The sequence below is a fragment of the Typopeltis vanoorti genome, chromosome 8, assembly GCF_054136105.1.
Source record: "Typopeltis vanoorti isolate ZY-2024b chromosome 8, IOZ_Tvanoo_1.0, whole genome shotgun sequence".
Lineage (NCBI taxonomy): Eukaryota > Metazoa > Arthropoda > Arachnida > Uropygi > Thelyphonidae > Typopeltis > Typopeltis vanoorti.
The window spans coordinates 56,868,559-56,885,427 of NC_143556.1; the positions used below are offsets into that span (position 1 = coordinate 56,868,559).

The 16,869-nt window shown below is 33.8% G+C and overlaps 2 protein-coding genes across 2 annotated transcripts in view; both read left to right on the top strand.

Annotated features, from left to right (window-relative positions):
- LOC150104011 (uncharacterized) overlaps nucleotides 1-7,111 on the top strand; it is a 41,190-nt gene extending 34,079 nt beyond the window's left edge. The window contains exons 18-24 of the mRNA XM_090397246.1: nucleotides 1,105-1,476; nucleotides 1,601-1,783; nucleotides 1,970-2,179; nucleotides 2,331-3,365; nucleotides 3,718-3,900; nucleotides 4,367-4,618; nucleotides 6,902-7,111. Of these exons, the coding sequence (XP_090253372.1) occupies nucleotides 1,105-1,476; nucleotides 1,601-1,783; nucleotides 1,970-2,179; nucleotides 2,331-3,365; nucleotides 3,718-3,900; nucleotides 4,367-4,618; nucleotides 6,902-6,936 (2,270 nt within the window). The 3' untranslated portion in view covers nucleotides 6,937-7,111. The remainder of the gene's footprint in view (nucleotides 1-1,104; nucleotides 1,477-1,600; nucleotides 1,784-1,969; nucleotides 2,180-2,330; nucleotides 3,366-3,717; nucleotides 3,901-4,366; nucleotides 4,619-6,901) is intronic.
- Nucleotides 7,112-8,399: 1,288 nt separating this feature from the next.
- On the top strand, nucleotides 8,400-15,471 carry LOC150104012 (protein obstructor-E-like). Its single transcript, XM_090397247.1, has 3 exons — nucleotides 8,400-8,490; nucleotides 13,254-13,463; nucleotides 15,105-15,471. The coding sequence occupies exons 1-3, from the start codon at nucleotides 8,445-8,447 to the stop codon at nucleotides 15,359-15,361; spliced, it is 513 nt and encodes a 170-aa protein (XP_090253373.1). The 5' UTR covers nucleotides 8,400-8,444; the 3' UTR covers nucleotides 15,362-15,471.
- The last annotated feature ends 1,398 nt before the right edge of the window (nucleotides 15,472-16,869 follow it).

A 16,869-nucleotide genomic window follows, 5' to 3' on the forward strand; every position in this document is an offset into this window, starting at 1 on the left:
AAAACACCAACAAGTTTCGCCACATTAGCTGTTCGTCACGGTCTATAAAAGAGATACAGAGTTAAATTTCGCTGCTAATTACAGAACGTTCCTGCATAACAACAGTTGATATCATACAAGCTCGGCCAATATACAACCCAGTTTATGTTAATTTCTTGCATTCAAAGTGAGTTCATGTTTGTTATTATATTGTTCAACGTTTTGTGTATTTATATATTGTAACTGGGTTTTTCGTATAATTTATTTCTCATTACGAATTCTGGAAAAAGTTTAAAATTATTTCTTTGTTTAATTGTTATGAGAAATATAAGCAGAATATTAAAGTTTTTTTATTTATTTATTTAAGAAATTAAAGAACCCAGTTCTCATTAAAGAAGGTATCGTTTGTGAAAACGTCTAGAAGTGTATAACTCGTAGGTCTCAAGACTGAAATAGTTTGTGCATGGAATGGTGAAGTATTTCTGCTAAAACAAGCATATATTAGCTTGAATGGATTATAATTCGTCTACTTGTCTGGCCGTGTATTGCGTAAAAATGCAACATAGACTGGGAGTATGGTATACGAATTAATTGCATATAGTTCTCTAGAACATGCAATAAATCACCTTCAGTAGGTGAACATTATAAATCCTCTTATACGAGATTCGAATTTAGTTCTTTTTTTTAAAAAAAATAATAATAATTATTATTATAGTTATTCGATCTAAAACTCATCTCCATTTAAAAGTTAACATCCATACTCGTGTAATACTAAAGGTACTAAAACCTTTAGTAATACATTTAAATCAAATGGTGTAAGATTATAAAATATTCTTTAAAAATCGTTTCTTTGCGCTGGGGATAAGAAGAAACGTTATGACCACGTAAATTTCTTTCATCAAAGTATTATTAATATTTATTCCTTCTTGTGCAGAAATAACAAAAAAACTATATCTGTGTTCATATTGTTAATTACTGACTGTGTGAAGTATTTTCTTAAAATGTATTACAAACACTGATCATAATTTATTTATACTTACAAAGTTATACTTATTAAAGTTCATTATTTGAATTAATGGAAATGTAACTTCTATCAGTTCTTTAAGTATGCCGTTTCTTTTGTAGTCTGCACTACAACTCCTGCTGATTCAACTCCATCCTCTGAAGGAATCTGTTCTTGCAGTGACTGTACACTCCCCGATCCAAACGACTGTTCTGCTTATTACGTTTGCATAGATGGACGCCCAGAGAAAGTTTTCTGTCCAATAGGAATGTTGTTCAATCGATCTACAGAATATTGTGATAAGGCAGAAAATGTCAATTGCACACCACCCATTCCACATTACTGCTTGGAACCCGATGGAATGTTTTCTCTGCCTGGGAACTGTCACCAATTTGTAATTTGCGATCACGGATTTACTCATATCATGGACTGTCCTTCTAACTTGGAATGGTATCAAGAAAAGCAAAGATGCGATTGGCCAACAGGAAAATGCGGTAATTGCTCTCTTTTTCAGAACTAATCTTGAATTACCAATTTTGTAAGGATTTAGACGTATTTATTAACTAATCCACAAAAATTAAAATAACTTTTCCCATTGAAATTTTCTTTTTGGAACAGATAATTACACCATTGATCCTCATTGTCTAAAACCTAGCGGACATTTCCAGGATCCAGATGACTGTGGGGCATTTTATCATTGCGATCATGGCACAGCGTATCACAAGGAATGTCCCAAACCTTTGCATTTCAATCCAGTGTTGGAAGTATGCGACTGGCCATGGAATGTAAAATGTGGATCAGGTTGGTGTCTGAAATTATTTATATGAATTTATTTATAGAAGCAATATCTTTAGGATCAGGTTGGTGTCTGAAATTATTTATATGAATTTATTTATAGCAGCAATATCTTTAGGAATTAGGTAAATAAGCTTACTTTTTTCAAGGATGTAGAAAATTTCGAAATTCCATGCACTAATATTTTTTCAGACCCAGAACCCACTCCTTCTCCGAGACCTTGCATATATAACCCAGGTATAAAATGCCCCTGCTCTTGTAGAGTCCCAGATTATGAGGACTGCACTTCTTTCTATCAGTGCGAAGAAGACGGTAGGGCATGTCAGCGGACCTGTCCCGAAGATCTTTATTACAACAAGGCAACTATGATGTGCGACTTAAAAGAGAACGTGGATTGTAGAGGTAATTTATTCAATAGTTATTGATTAAATTGTTTACATTAATAAAGTTGGTTAACTAAATGAAAACATCCACGGTATTACTCGAAACTTTCTATTCTTATATTTCTTCGAATGGAATGTTAGATATAATGGTAAATATTCTTATTTTGTAGGTGATACTTCTACCACCCCTATGACTGCATCAACGGAACCGACGAAATTTGTTCCTACCGCAAAAACTGAATCTACAGTGACTTCGACGACTACGAGCGCTCCTACGACAACTATCTTAGCTTCAACAACAACCACCGCAGCTCCCACAACAACGACAACCAGTGCTCCCACAACTACAACGACCACCAGTGCTCCCACAACTACAACGACAACCAGTGCTCCCACAACTACAACGACTACCAGTGTTCCCACAACAACAACAACCACCGCAGTTCCCACAACTATAACGACAACCAGTGCTCCCACAACTACAACGACTACCAGTGCTTCCACAACAACAACCACCGCAGTTCCCACAACTACAACGACAACCAGTGCTCCCATAACTACAACGACAACCAGTGCTCCCACAACTACAACGACTACCAGTGCTCCCACAACTACAACAACCACCGCACTTCCCACAACTACAACGACTACCAGTGCTCCCACAACTACAACGACTACCAGTGTTCCCACAACAACAACCACCGCACTTCCCACAACTACAACGACTACCAGTGCTCCCACCACAAAGACACCCACCGTAGCTCCAACAATTACAAAGCCAACCACAATTCCAGTAACCAGTATTTCTACTGAATCGTCCACAAATCCAACTCCCACAAAGAACGTTACCGTTCCAACTACTACACCAGAGCCAGGATGTACCTGTAGCAACTGTAGACTCCCTGACCCTGTAGATTGCTCTGCTTATTACGAATGCATAGATGGTGCCCCTCAGAAAGTGTTTTGTCCTCCTGATATGTTATTCAACAGAACCCTCGAGAAATGCGACAAGAAAGAAAACGTGAACTGCACCTCACAAATCATTATAGTTTATTGCCAAGAACCAACTGGACTGTTTCCTCTGCCTGGAAAGTGCCATCAATTTGTGCACTGCGACCATAATATTGCTTACATTAAAGACTGCCCTGCGAATTTGGAATGGAATCAGACTCTCCAGCGATGCGAGTGGCCTAGTGAAAAATGCGGTGAGTAGAGATTCATAACCGATAAAATACCCGAAGTACTGTTTTAAATTACTCATGACTGAAGTACCATTTTGGACAAGAGCGTGGATGGTATTATAAATCTCCATATTTAAAAAGTGCAGAATATATATAAAATAAAATAAATCAACTAGCTATTTTCGAGGATATTTTAACATAGCTAGCAAGTTAGCTAGGTAAGAATTTGTTTATAGAAGTTCGTACTAATACGGTTTATATAAAACTGCAACAATTAGAACTTTAATGTAACTGAAATGTAATATTTCCGATTTAGTGTAGAAACTAAACTTATCTAATGTTATTCTTAATATAAATTTTTCTTTTCTGCATTTAGGAGAAAATCCGAAAGATCCTCATTGCCTAAAACCTACCGGTTTATTTGAAAATCCTGAAGATTGTAGTTCTTTTTACCATTGTGATTACGGAGTCGCCAACCTTAAGCAATGTCCCAAACCACTGTACTTCAATCCTCAACTTGAAGTATGCGATTGGCCCTGGAATGTCGCTTGTGGTTCAGGTGAGTAATGTTAAAATTACAATTATACTGTAGAGTAAAATGAGAATGATTATTAATGGTTCTTTATTAAATGAATTTTCTATATGAATATGTTATGTGTAGGCAGGGAAATATAATTATTGTTACCTTGTTTAGAACATTTCTTCTCCCCAAAATGTGTGCTACTTTGTTCACAAACTTCAGACATTATCTCTTTGCACTTTTAACCGAAAAATGATCATAATTAAGAACGATAAAAATTACCCATTTGAATTTGAATTACTAAATTACTACGCATTAAAATTTTACAATGCATTAGAATTAATTTATTTCAATGGCATGTATGTATATATATTTAGGGTGTGAATACAACATTCTAACTGAGCTTAGGAATTATAGAAAAAATAGATTAACAAAATAATAAATAAGTTTATATATATATTTTTTAAACTTATATACTTATTCGTTAAATTATTGCATTTTGTAGTCACTCCTACGTCCACTTCAGATTCTGTAACAATCCCCACTGCTTTGACAACACCACGGCCACCTCCCAAGTGCGAGATCGTACCAGGCATTGAATGTCCTTGTGCATGTAGAGTGCCCACATATGAATCATGCGATTCCTTTTACCAATGTCAAGAGGATGGAACTGCCTGTAAAAAATTCTGTCCGCCTGGTCTGTATTACAATAAGAATCTAAGAATGTGCGACCTTCCTCAGAATACAAGTTGCAGGGGTAAGTTGAGTTTCTCTGACCTATATAAGATGATGTATCGTTAATGCAAGTTAGTCATTAAGCTGATATGCGTACTAAATGGAATATTTAATTAATCAGTGTATTAAGAACATAACATTGATGTAAATTGTTAATATAGCATTGATGTAAAATGTAAAAATATAAAATAAAAAATCCATACTTTAATTCACTATTTCTCCTATGAGTTATTTTGAAGGAAAAAGACAAGTTAAACAAAATAATTAAAAGTGCATAAAATATCAAGGAAATATTTAAATATTTTAACTATGCCTTCTAAACACTGTCAAAACTGCCGTTTTTTTTGTTTGCTGTTGATTTAATCTCGAATTAAGTTTCCCAGTTTTTTGAAAGTTTTTTACAACCATACATGTTTAGGGTATGTTCTGTAAAGCACAGGTAGATTCTCAATACAATCTGTCATTGTTTTGGTGTAGTCTTTTAGAATAACAATTTTTCTCTGTGTAATGCGTGTAGGATATCGAGCAAATGGTCTGTTAATTCACTTTGTGCATGTTGTCATAAGTATATAATTCTGGTGTGGTTCTCTTCTTTTCGTTCACAATATACTCTCTATACTTAATGATAATGATGAATATCATCTGTGGAGAACAAATAAGGGAAGCTTAGTATTTCTTTATACTCAGCTTGTAACTGGTATTCCCCTTCCCTCCACAGATGCTCCTTTAATACAAGGAACGACCGTAATGACTCTGAATTTGGAGTAAATTGTCATTGAGAAAACAGCTCGCTCTACTCTATGTGTTAATATTTTATATGTCATGCACTTGCGCTTTCTTAAGTAATAAAATTACTTAAGAAATTCAAAACAGTGTTTTGAATTTCTTAATTTTATTCTTGGGGTTTGGTATTTTAGTTCGCTTATAATGTGTCTAACGTTTCTCATTCCGTGCAAACTTCCTTATTATAGACATTCTTGAAGATCCGGAGCGAAACGAAGGGAAGATCAATAGAATTACATACTTATGAACCAATGTAGGCAAAGTAGAGTAGCAATGTCCTCGACCTCCTACAAGTTAGTCGAAAAAAATAAACTGTTACCCTAAAAATATTGCAATTCAGAAGCGATAGATTATTTGAGAGTTTTTCTATGCTTTACTGTACCTAAATGAATATGGATATAAAAAACTTTCAAACATCTAGAAGACTTCATTTCTATGTTTGAATGATTACTTAATATTCTATGTTTTTATTAAAATATTTTATTCATTTTGTATTTTTATCATTGAAACTGCCTCGGTTATTATTAGGAAAAATATTAGATTAAAATATTAATTTCTGTATTTCTATATCGATAATAAACCATTAAAATTCTCTAGTAGGTAACTTGTATAACTCAGGGCTCGATACATTATGCAAAATCGATATTAGAATCAATCGACCGTGAGATGCGGTGATTGATTCATTCAATCCAATACCCTTGGAGGGTAATGGATGGCAATGCTGTAGCCAGTGAAGTTCTAACTGAGGCACGGCTATTGCTGTTACCCTTCTGCCATGATCAGAGCTTAGCTCAATAACACCTTATCCCTACACTGTCCTCTACAGATAACGGGGAAGATGAAAAGCATTCTTGCTTCGCCCCTTTAAGCCAGTCCTTATAAGGACTATTATGCAAAATCCTACTCGCCACGCAAAAATTTAATCTCCCTTCCATTTTTTAAAATGCTATATCTTATTAAGTCAATAGGAGTTCTGCAAAACGATCAGTGGTTTCTTATCTCTGTTTTTAAAAATTAAAAATATTCTGTGTCTAAAGTTATTTTTTATTAAATAAAGGTTATATTGTCCAATCTATATCTAATCATCAGGTAGCGAAATCTACTTGCTACAGACTAGTCAGAAAGAGTATTTGTCGAGCTCTGTGTATAATCAACACATACGCTCTAAATAAGAGCAAAATTTCCATGTTATAGTAAAAAGAATTTTTTAAATTCTCAAGTACATGTCTTCGATAATTCGAAGTACGTATCTTCGATAATTGTTATTATTTAAATTATTTTAACATCAATATATTTATCGTATTATTTATATTTAAACGTTAAGTGTAATATATTGCAATACTCTAATAAATAAGAATCCAATCGTGCATTAAATTTAAAAAAGATGTGTTATTATTAATGATAAATGAATAGAGAGATATTCAACTAGATGAAATCTTTCAACAATCCTTGTAATTATTATGTATTACTATGCAGTTATTTTACTATTAATTGATTATGTTGTTTTTCGTATTTTTTGCAGAGCATTATTTTAAACAAAGAGGACAGCTTTTATGACGGACGATTCAAATTATCAGAAAGCAATAAACGACAAGTCCATAAAAAGGAAGAAAAAAATTATTATTTATAAATTAATGATAAATTTTGAAAACTTATTAACGTATCTTACTGTACAAAATCAGTTTATGTAAAATAAGACACCAAAAATAAAAATAAATATATTTACATAAAAGTTTCCGTTTTCTCTATTCTATGTTGAAACTTGTAAGAATAATAAACTGCGATATTCTCCTACTGTTTAACAATTAATGGGACAAATAAATTCTCCCTGTTCGTGCAAATGCATTCATTAAAAGTAATGATTAAAAATTATGAATTGACTAATTGACAGAAATATTGCTGTTCGGACAGACACTGCTTTACGTGATGTCTGCCTTTTAGCGGGAAGCACTCAGATTGGATTTAGTCGATTTCATGCTTCAATTATTATTTTGGTTAATTAATTTTTTAAAAGGCACAAGTTTAAGAAAAACGGCTTAAAATGTTGTAGGATGATACAAATATAACTACAACAATAATGATATTTTCTCCATAAGTCTTTATTTCATGCTTTTAAATAATAAAATTATTAATATTATAAACAAGGAAAAGCATTAATAAATATTTTATGACAAGTTATATTTCAATAGACAGAAGGATTTCAATGGAAAATGTGATTATGCCTCTTTTTTTATTATCCTTCTTAATATCGAAATCCGAATCCAAGTTCTTATTGGTTTCGAGGTTTACTTTTGATTGCCATCACCTTTCAAAATGGCTACTAAGCACTGCACAACTATAACCAAGTAAATATGAGAAAAAATTAAAAACAATTTTTTTTAATGAAATATGGAAATGCAAGAAGACTTTTAGTATTTCTCAATATATTTTGCATACTATTTCAAGCACTTATTAAAATTGTTCGACAAGATTTTCAATACTGCAAGAGAAGAAAAAATGTTGCTCTTGGCTGAGAATGCATTTCATTTTTTAACTTCTTTAATTGAAAAATAAAATAAAAGACATTAGAAGAAAAAGAAATGTGAGGTTAATTTTAGGCAACAGCAAGATTGTAGAGTGTGTGTGTGTGTGTGTGTGTGTGTGTGTGTGTGTGTGTGTGTGTGTGTGTGTGTGTGTGTGTGTGTGTGTGTGTGTGTGTGTGTGTGTGTGTAAAATAATTTCGTCTTTACAGTTCTTCGGTTTTTTTCGATGATTACAATGAATCTCATTAAATCGCATGTGTGTGTGTATGTCAGAGAGAGAGAGAAGATCCGGCTACTGCAAAGATAATCATAACACGATAAATTAATTCTAAATCCTATCTTAAGGAAATGTAGATAATATTGACATATGAATGGCATCTACTGACAAAACGAAATCCTGAAAGTGAAAAAGTGATAAGATTATCAGTGCTATTTATGACGTGAATAAATAAAAAAAAAAAGGTACCGGATATCTCCATAAAGATAAATACCGACACAGTTTCTCTTTAGTTTTAAAGTGGCCTCAGTGGATTTCAGATCGAAATGGACAATATGAGATCATTTATTGTGATACTGTTTATAGCTGGAGGTAAGTATGTAAATGTTTTCATTTTTTAAATAAAATTAATCCCTTATTTATATGTTTAAACTTTTCGAAGTTTTTTTTTTTAGTTACGTTTTCATGTTTTTATATTTCGCTTAACTGCTGTTATGAATATAGCTTCGGAGGAAACGAACATTGGCTTTCCCGCATTATACATTGACAAACCAAAATATAATATTGATTTCTTGCTTACACAAATACTAAATCACTTCTTGTTAGAAATAATATATAAAGAACTACTAACAATATATTAACATTAATGTTTCATTAAAAAGTATTAAGAAAATATTATAACTTTATAAAATTTTCTGTGATTAGATAAACAAATTTACACACCATATAAATTAATTTATAATTTTAATATAAATTATCCTGTATGTGATTAAAGCCCTTCTTAGGACTCCTAGGGTAATATAATAAATGGCAATGCTGCAGCCAATGAAGTTTTAACTGAGGCTCGGCTATTGCTGTTACCCAGTCATGACTAGAGCTTTTTAGCTCAATAACTCTCCATCCACACAGATTTTCTTCATTCAGATGACGGGATAAAGAGTCAAGGACTCAGTCCATTGCCCAGTTCTTATAAGAACTTCATCCTGTATGTATATGTATCTAAGCTCTGAAACTTGATTCCAATGTTTTTATTTATCGAATTGTTCGCCCTTACGTACTGATACTTTTACAAATACAGTTTCGTTTTTGATTTTCGGGGTTCGGTGATGTGCCCAAAGTATGAATTGTATTACTAAACAAAAGTTTAGTGAACAGAAAAATGTGAGCAGTGTGTTAATTGTGATGTACAAGCAGGCATCTTACAATTCTAAAATCGTTTTCGCTTCATTTTTAACTTAATTCATTAATTTGGACCTGGTGGGATGGGGATCCAAATATTTGGACATTAATTCTATTGAATTAATGTCTGGAGACAAACATACTTATGGGTGCCCTGATTTTTATATTCCACTAATATTGCGAGTTAAACAACACATCTGATAATTGGAATGGTTGCAGAAAAACACAACGATTCTAATCGACTATGTTAAGCGATAAACAGTTATGAAAAACTTTTCTAAGTGAAATCATGTTATATTAATAGTTCAACTCAAATCAGCCGCTTTAATCTTATAACCAGGAAAATATACTTTATTGTACTTTTTTTAAACAAATGATATAAAATAAAACAAGCTAATATTTCAAAATTAGTATACATTATATTCTCCACTAAAGCATTGTTTGCTATTTAAAATAATAATAATAATAATAATAATAATAATAATAATAAGGTTATTGACATGCATTCGTCGTTTACTATTTTGGTGATGAATTCCCATCTTCTTTCATATATTATACTAAATGACAGGCTGCGGCCAAGTAACCACTTCGAATTTTCAATTATTACTAGGATAGGAATGGGTAAAACTCGGGTTTACGAAAAAAGAACTGCCCTTCGTGCGTGAGCCAACTTTCACTTGAAGGTTCCTGCAAATATTCATCTCATATCAAATAGTTGACTCAGAGTGGGCTTTGGTGGGCTTTCCTCTCATCCCACAGATCTTCAACTGAATTAGGATCCATTCAATCAGGACTAATGAAGTACGGTAAAGTCATATTCATACATATGGAAGAAGCCCCGAACCACCTGGGCTTGTGGTTTGCCACATTTCTCTTCTAAGTCAGCTAAACTATACTGTAAAACCAACAGCATCAATATACATTCCTGTGATTTTTCACTGTTACGTAATATATATATATATATATATATATATATATATATATATATATATATATATATATATATATATATATATATATATATATATATATATATATATATATATATATATATATATATACACACACACACACACACACACACACACACACATACACTGGTCTTACCATCTACATCTACGTGGAACAACTACATTTGGAAGTTGACACACTTTATCCGTTAAATCCTCATAGTATTTCAGGTGCGTCTTTTAGCTGACAAAAGAGTAGAGACGTGGTTGTGTGCATTTATAACCATCTAGGACAGATTCCGACTCATGTGGTTTTTTCCTTTTCAAACTACTGTTGTATTATAGGATTTTTGAGCAGTTGTGGCCCGTCTCTTAGGTTACACTATTATTGTATCATTCGTTTAGATACAACAAAATAATTGCTTATTAGACACTATAGTTACTACATACAGTGAAAAACACTGAATGATCTTATGTTTAAGACAATGAATATATGTGATATTTGTGTGAAATTTAACAACTCGTATAAGATTAAAATAACCGTATACGGGTGAAATAATGACTCGTGTCATTATCTTATCAGCCATTTTTTAATACTAACCAAAAAAGAAAAGTTTAAAGGACAACCAGAAATATATCAATGCTACTGTGTCAAGTGAGTGTGCAATAAAGGGCGAGACATTTTTTTGTTCATTCAGAAAGACAATTAACTTTATGGGTTTTTCAGTTGGAGAATTAAATTAGGATAAAGTAATGCCAAAGTTTTATGAACCCTTGAATAAGAGAAATTCTTCTAAAAGAAAAAGAAAAGCTCTTACTTACTTATTTCTGACATTGTCAGGAGTAAGTCATCATCATCATCATCATCATTGGCTCTAACAGGACTTGCGTACACGATCTTTCAAATATCCTTGGATTTCGTGACCATAACTTCAGAATAAGGTGGTTGGCCCTCTGCGCGCGCGCGCGCGCGCGTGTGTGTGTGTGTGTGTGTGTGTGTGTGTGAGAGTATTCTTTTTTCTGTGACCTGTGTTTGTGTTCTGTTGACTGGTTTCCTTTGTTGTCGGACAAAAACCGAGTTTCAGGGATGTGAATCCTATCACAGCAGCATGAGACTAGCTAACTCACCTACAAATGAAAGTAGGTATTTGTCAAAAAGTGGAAGATATTGAGAAAGGACAAAGATTTTTTAACATCGAGAATTAAAAGAAAGTGAATATAATTAAACTCAATAAATATCTTGCACATTTCTTTCGAAATGACCTAGAAATTCTGTCCTACTCAGAAGAGATTCTCACCTAGACCCAAATAAACGAAAGACCATGTGTCATTTATCTTACTACTACTACTACTACTACTACTACTACAGTTTATGGAATTGTAAACTGTACTGGAAAAGCAAATATGTTGGTGCCAAAGGTAAAAATTCCGAAAAAAAAAAAGAACCCGATCGTGTAGCTATGTCCAAGAAATAATTTTAATTGCCACAAGAAAAAATAAGGTAAAAATAAAAATAAACAAAAGTAAATATAAATAAATATAATTACAATATAAAGAAATAAACTGAGAAATAGATATCTGCCTTATGTTCGTGTCCAAGGAGAAAAATGCAATAAAGCGAGGGTAAACAGCGAGAATATTTATTAGTCAACACATGGCATTTATTTGCTGTAGGTCTTGCAGCTTCTCTTGAGCTGGAGTGATATAAAAATAAATAAATGAAACGAATAAAACGCAATTTACGATCTTTCTGATGGATTTTCATGTATGTTTTTTCCAAGGATTTAGTCGATTTCGTACATACATGAACATCGACCAGGGAACACACGCAATTAATAGACAAATACTCAGTGAGCGGTTGATGGTACTGTAAATGATGTGCTGTGGTGCGAAATGGTCCGTTCCTGTTTAATATTGTGATGGAGGTGGTGACGGAGGAGGTGAGAGAAGACGCACCTTGGACTATGTTGTATGCAGATGACATCGTGCTGTGTGCAGAATCAAGAGAAGAAGTGGCAGCTAAGCTGGAAAGTTGGAGGAAAGTACTAGAAGGGAGAGGTATGAGACTGAGCAGAAGTAAGACAGAGTATATGTGTTGCAAAGTGAATGGCAGCCAGGAGACAGAGCTGGAGCTGGAAGGAAATGTCATCAGGAAGGTCAGTGACTTTAGATACTTAGGTTCAACAACGAAAGAGGATGGTGAGGCTGAGAAGGAAGTGGGATGCAGGATACAAGCAGGATGGAGGAACTGGAGAGAGATGGCTGGAGCGCTACGCGATAAGAGGGTACCGATCAATCTAAAAGGCAAAATCTACAGGACAGTAGTAAGACCAGCTATGACGTATGCTATGGAAACTGTGGCCCTGAGGGAAAAATAACATCAGCAGGATGGAAGTAGCGGAGATGAGAATGCTTAGGTAGATGTGCGGTGTGACCAGAAAGGATCATCTGAGAAATGACTATGTAAGGGGAACGGTGAAAGTTACGAACTTAGGAGCAAAGATACAGGAGGCAAGGTTGAGATGGTTTGGTCATGTGATAAGGAGGGAGGAAGAGTATGTGGGAAGAAAGGTTATGCAGATGGATGTGCAGGGGAGGAGGAAGCGCGGACGGCCGAAGAAGAGATGGTGCAGGAGGACTTGAGGATGAAGAACTTGGGTGTGGCTACAGCCCAAGACAGGAGGTTGTGGAGTAGACTCACTACAAACAGTGACCCTACTTAAGTGGGAAAAGCTGCAGAAGAAGAAGTGCGAAATGCCTTTCCACCTTGAGTCTGTGACTGCTTGCAGGTGTTGCACACTACTATTAATGATATTATTAGTATATTAGTATTACTAATATATTTTCTGAAAGATCTTAATTACTATTTGTTTATCAATAACCTTTCTTATTGGGACATTACAATAAAAGTAAGTAAAAATATGTCCTTTTTTAAATAATTGAATGTCTCCCATTGAAAACGAATTTTATTGTTATTTAGGAAGGAAATATTTTTAATTTTTACAGGACAGCTTGGAACTCTAGCGGAACCGGATAAATCCATATGCGTTAAATCGAATGGACATTATCCACACGAAAAATATTGCTTTCTCTACTACGAATGCCAGGATTATGAGCCAACAATATTCAGATGTCCGGAAGGACAATTTTTTGATGACATCATTGGCGTGTGTGATCATATTCACATGCTTCTTTGTGGAGATAGATTACATGAAGGTAAACAATTATAATGGAGACTTTCAATGATAGTTTTTGCAGATCATGTAATTTATAGGTAAATTAATTGGAATTTTAGTTATTATTTGTTATTAGTGAATTACCTAAGAAACTCTTTTTGATTATAAAGCTGATACCAGTTGTGCTGATATGCTACATGTATATCGATATACATTATACATATTGATATATTATGATATACATTGTATATCAATATATATACATCATAATATATCAATATGACGGGGTAATATCAAACAATCACATCCAAAAAGTCTAATTTTTTGCTCCTCAAAGTCGACTGCGTACAGCTGAAATATACGGATATAACGTCCTCAGTTGCCTGATCGGAATTGCAAATTTCACTCAGACTATGGAATTTTAGGATAAAATATGAACTTCAAGCATATTACATATAATTATTGCGAAATGATAAACTCATTTCGGATACGATTTCCCAAAGTTGCTCATAATAGGAATTAAATGGTCCTTAAAAGGACTGGCTAGATGGGTGAAGCAAGAATGCTTTTCATATTCTCCTTTATCTGTAAAGGACAATGTGAGGATAGGGCGTTATGGAGCTATAAAGCTCTGATCATGGCAGGAGGTTAACAGCAATAGCCGAGCCTCAGTTAAAACTTCATTGGCTACAGCTTTGACATCCATTACCCTCCCTGGATACTCATTTTAGTCGCCTCGTACGACATGCATGAGCTACATTGGGGCTATTCTTATCCCGACCACCACACGGGGTGAATTAAATGGTTTAATGGAATTAAACGAATAATCATTTAACTTATTTAAGAAATTAAGGTATACCTGAAATGTATTTTATTATTTGAAAAAACTAAAAATACTTCAAAACTTTCTTAATCTTAAAGTTTCATAATTAATACTGCTTAATATTTATTAGAATTATTAATGTTTATTCTAAAGAAATACAATGATATTTAATATTCGATAAAGCAATAAAAACGTTAAAAATTGATCGCTAGAAAATACCTATTGCTTAGTTCGAAATTAGCTCCCCCCCACCCATGAATGATCATTTATCCTCTCGAATATCGCTGTCTGAGCGCAATGCGAAGGAAATTTTTACGAAATAGAAGATATGCTCAGGGACTCGTCGGCAGCTTACTCACTGATATCTCTTAATATATTCCTGGTTTCCCTTGCAATCGTTTCCTGGTGAGATTTTTACAGGGGAGTTCACCATTGTTTCTCCCCCACACACACCAGTTTTATCCGGGCTCGGGACGGGCATATGGCTGGAACGTATTCATCCATATGTGTTCATGGGGAAAGTTTGACTGTTCTGTGGGACGAAAAATCCTAGTTTTCGGGCGAAAAACCCCTACCACCGTATGAGACCGGTTAACTCACCTTTTAGTCGAAAGAGACCAGATAAAGGTTCCTCACGTCACTGACGGGAATGGAACCCAGGTCTTTCTGACCAAAGAGCTTCGCCTATACTGACTGAGCTATGAAGGTGAACTCACCTACATCAAACGAAAGGACTAAATTTCTAAAACTCGAGCCTCGTGTACAACAGATTATACCTCGTCTATTATATAAAAATGTCATTATAAAATGTCTCTTTATTTAAAATATGAAATATTCGTTTTATTTGTTTTTATCTAGAGGAACGTACAACCGAATTACCTTCATCGAGAACCACTTATAAAGAGGATAAAACACGTCCACCAACTACAACGGACAAAAATGATGATTACGACGATGACGATTTGCAATGTCCTGAAAAATACGGATTGTTTCCTCATCCGAAAGATCCCACTAAATTCATACATTGCCAGGAATATTTCCCTCATCTTATGAATTGTCCTAAAGGATTAGTATTTAATGTAAAGTTGAAAGTTTGTAGTTTCCCTGAAAATTAAAAAAAAAAAAGTTGTGTAGTTTGTATAAAAATGATAAATGTTCATTGTATTCACGTTAACTGTAACAATGGATATTGCAATTAAAGAGAAATGCACTCTGAGAGAACTGATATTTTAAAATAGTCGATTCCATTTTAAACACAGAAATAAAAGTACTCGTCCTTTTATTTAGATTATTCATGAGTAAAATAACTACCATAAGAGAGAGTATACAATGTTGTAAGTAATGAAATAATGAAGAGAGGAGGAGTGGTTTTGTGCCCTCTATGCCTTTTTTTTATTTCCAAAGTAATAAAAGACTTCTTGGTCCTAAGTATTCCTTCGTCATCGTCGAAAGATAAAATCTAGATAATATAAAAATCGTATTTTTGTGTTGCTGTTTTTTCAATGCTCATAAATTCATTCACAGACCCATTTAAAATGATGATACGATAACATCACAATTGACATCACAATAACATCACTCCCTTCTGAAGCGGGTATAATGCCTTACCTTATGAGAAACGTCACAGATGACTTGGACTAGGATGACTAGGACAGATGATTCACGCGTGTATGTAATGCATTATACACTTATGAGAAAACAGTGCGTTGTGCATTGTCGGATGCTAAGGTAATTATGACGTGAAATTGGCTGCCTCTGTATACAAGAAGTCTAATTGTACAAACTTTTCATTTGCGATAAAAACAAGTACGGGATTTTTTCATAAGTATAATTTGCTTTTCTTCCCAACAAAACAAGAAAAAAAATCCTTTACTGATGTCTTTAGATAAATGCCAACAGGTGTAGAAGAGATTGTTGGAATAGTGCGTAATACCTTAAAATAATAGAATTAATTGAAGAGATAGGAAATGTTGACTTGAAAAAAAAAACTGCGAAACGAAGTAAACTAACTTAAATATCAAATGGAACACGAATTACAAAAAACAAACAAAAAAAAACATATCATTAATGGATACTGAGAGAAAGAACAGCAGGTCCAGAAGATTCTGCATTCAAAATTAATAGATGAACCTTGAAATGGCTTGAAAAAATTCTTTCTTTGGTTTCTTTCGTCAAGTGTTTTATTTCTAACCCAGCTCTCAGATCGATAGTTAAAAATGGCTCGAACACTGTCTTGTATACAGCTAATTTAGTGTTTTGACTAATCTATCTCTTATTCTATACCAGTTTATTCAGTTGACGTCCTACCATACCAGCTTTGTTGATTCTGTTGTCTATTTCCATATTTAACTTACCATCTTTACTAAAAATCGTGCCTAAGTAGCTGAAATGTTTTACTACAAAATTAAATACAGATCTTTGTTATACCAGGTGTGGCTATTAAATACGAGACAAGGTGGCTGTGAATCGTGCACTCGTAGCAGTTGATATAAGCATTGTTCGCTGTCGTTCGTAGTTAGTCTGTAGGCAGTTATAAAAGAAACACATGTGAGGTCGCAAAGCGACCTCACACGTGTTTCATAATGACTAACGTTAACCTCGAGCAGCGCGTTAATCTCAAAAT

What these genes read in the sequence shown, in the direction of transcription:
- LOC150104012 (XM_090397247.1), top strand. Translation starts at nt 8,445, where the DNA reads ATGGACAATATGAGATCATTTATTGTGATACTGTTTATAGCTGGAG. An exon ending in GATACTGTTTATAGCTGGAG is followed by an intron (nt 8,491 to 13,253) that starts GTAAGTATGTAA and finishes TAATTTTTACAG; the next exon opens with GACAGCTTGGAACTCTAGCG. An exon ending in TGGAGATAGATTACATGAAG is followed by an intron (nt 13,464 to 15,104) that starts GTAAACAATTAT and finishes GTTTTTATCTAG; the next exon opens with AGGAACGTACAACCGAATTA.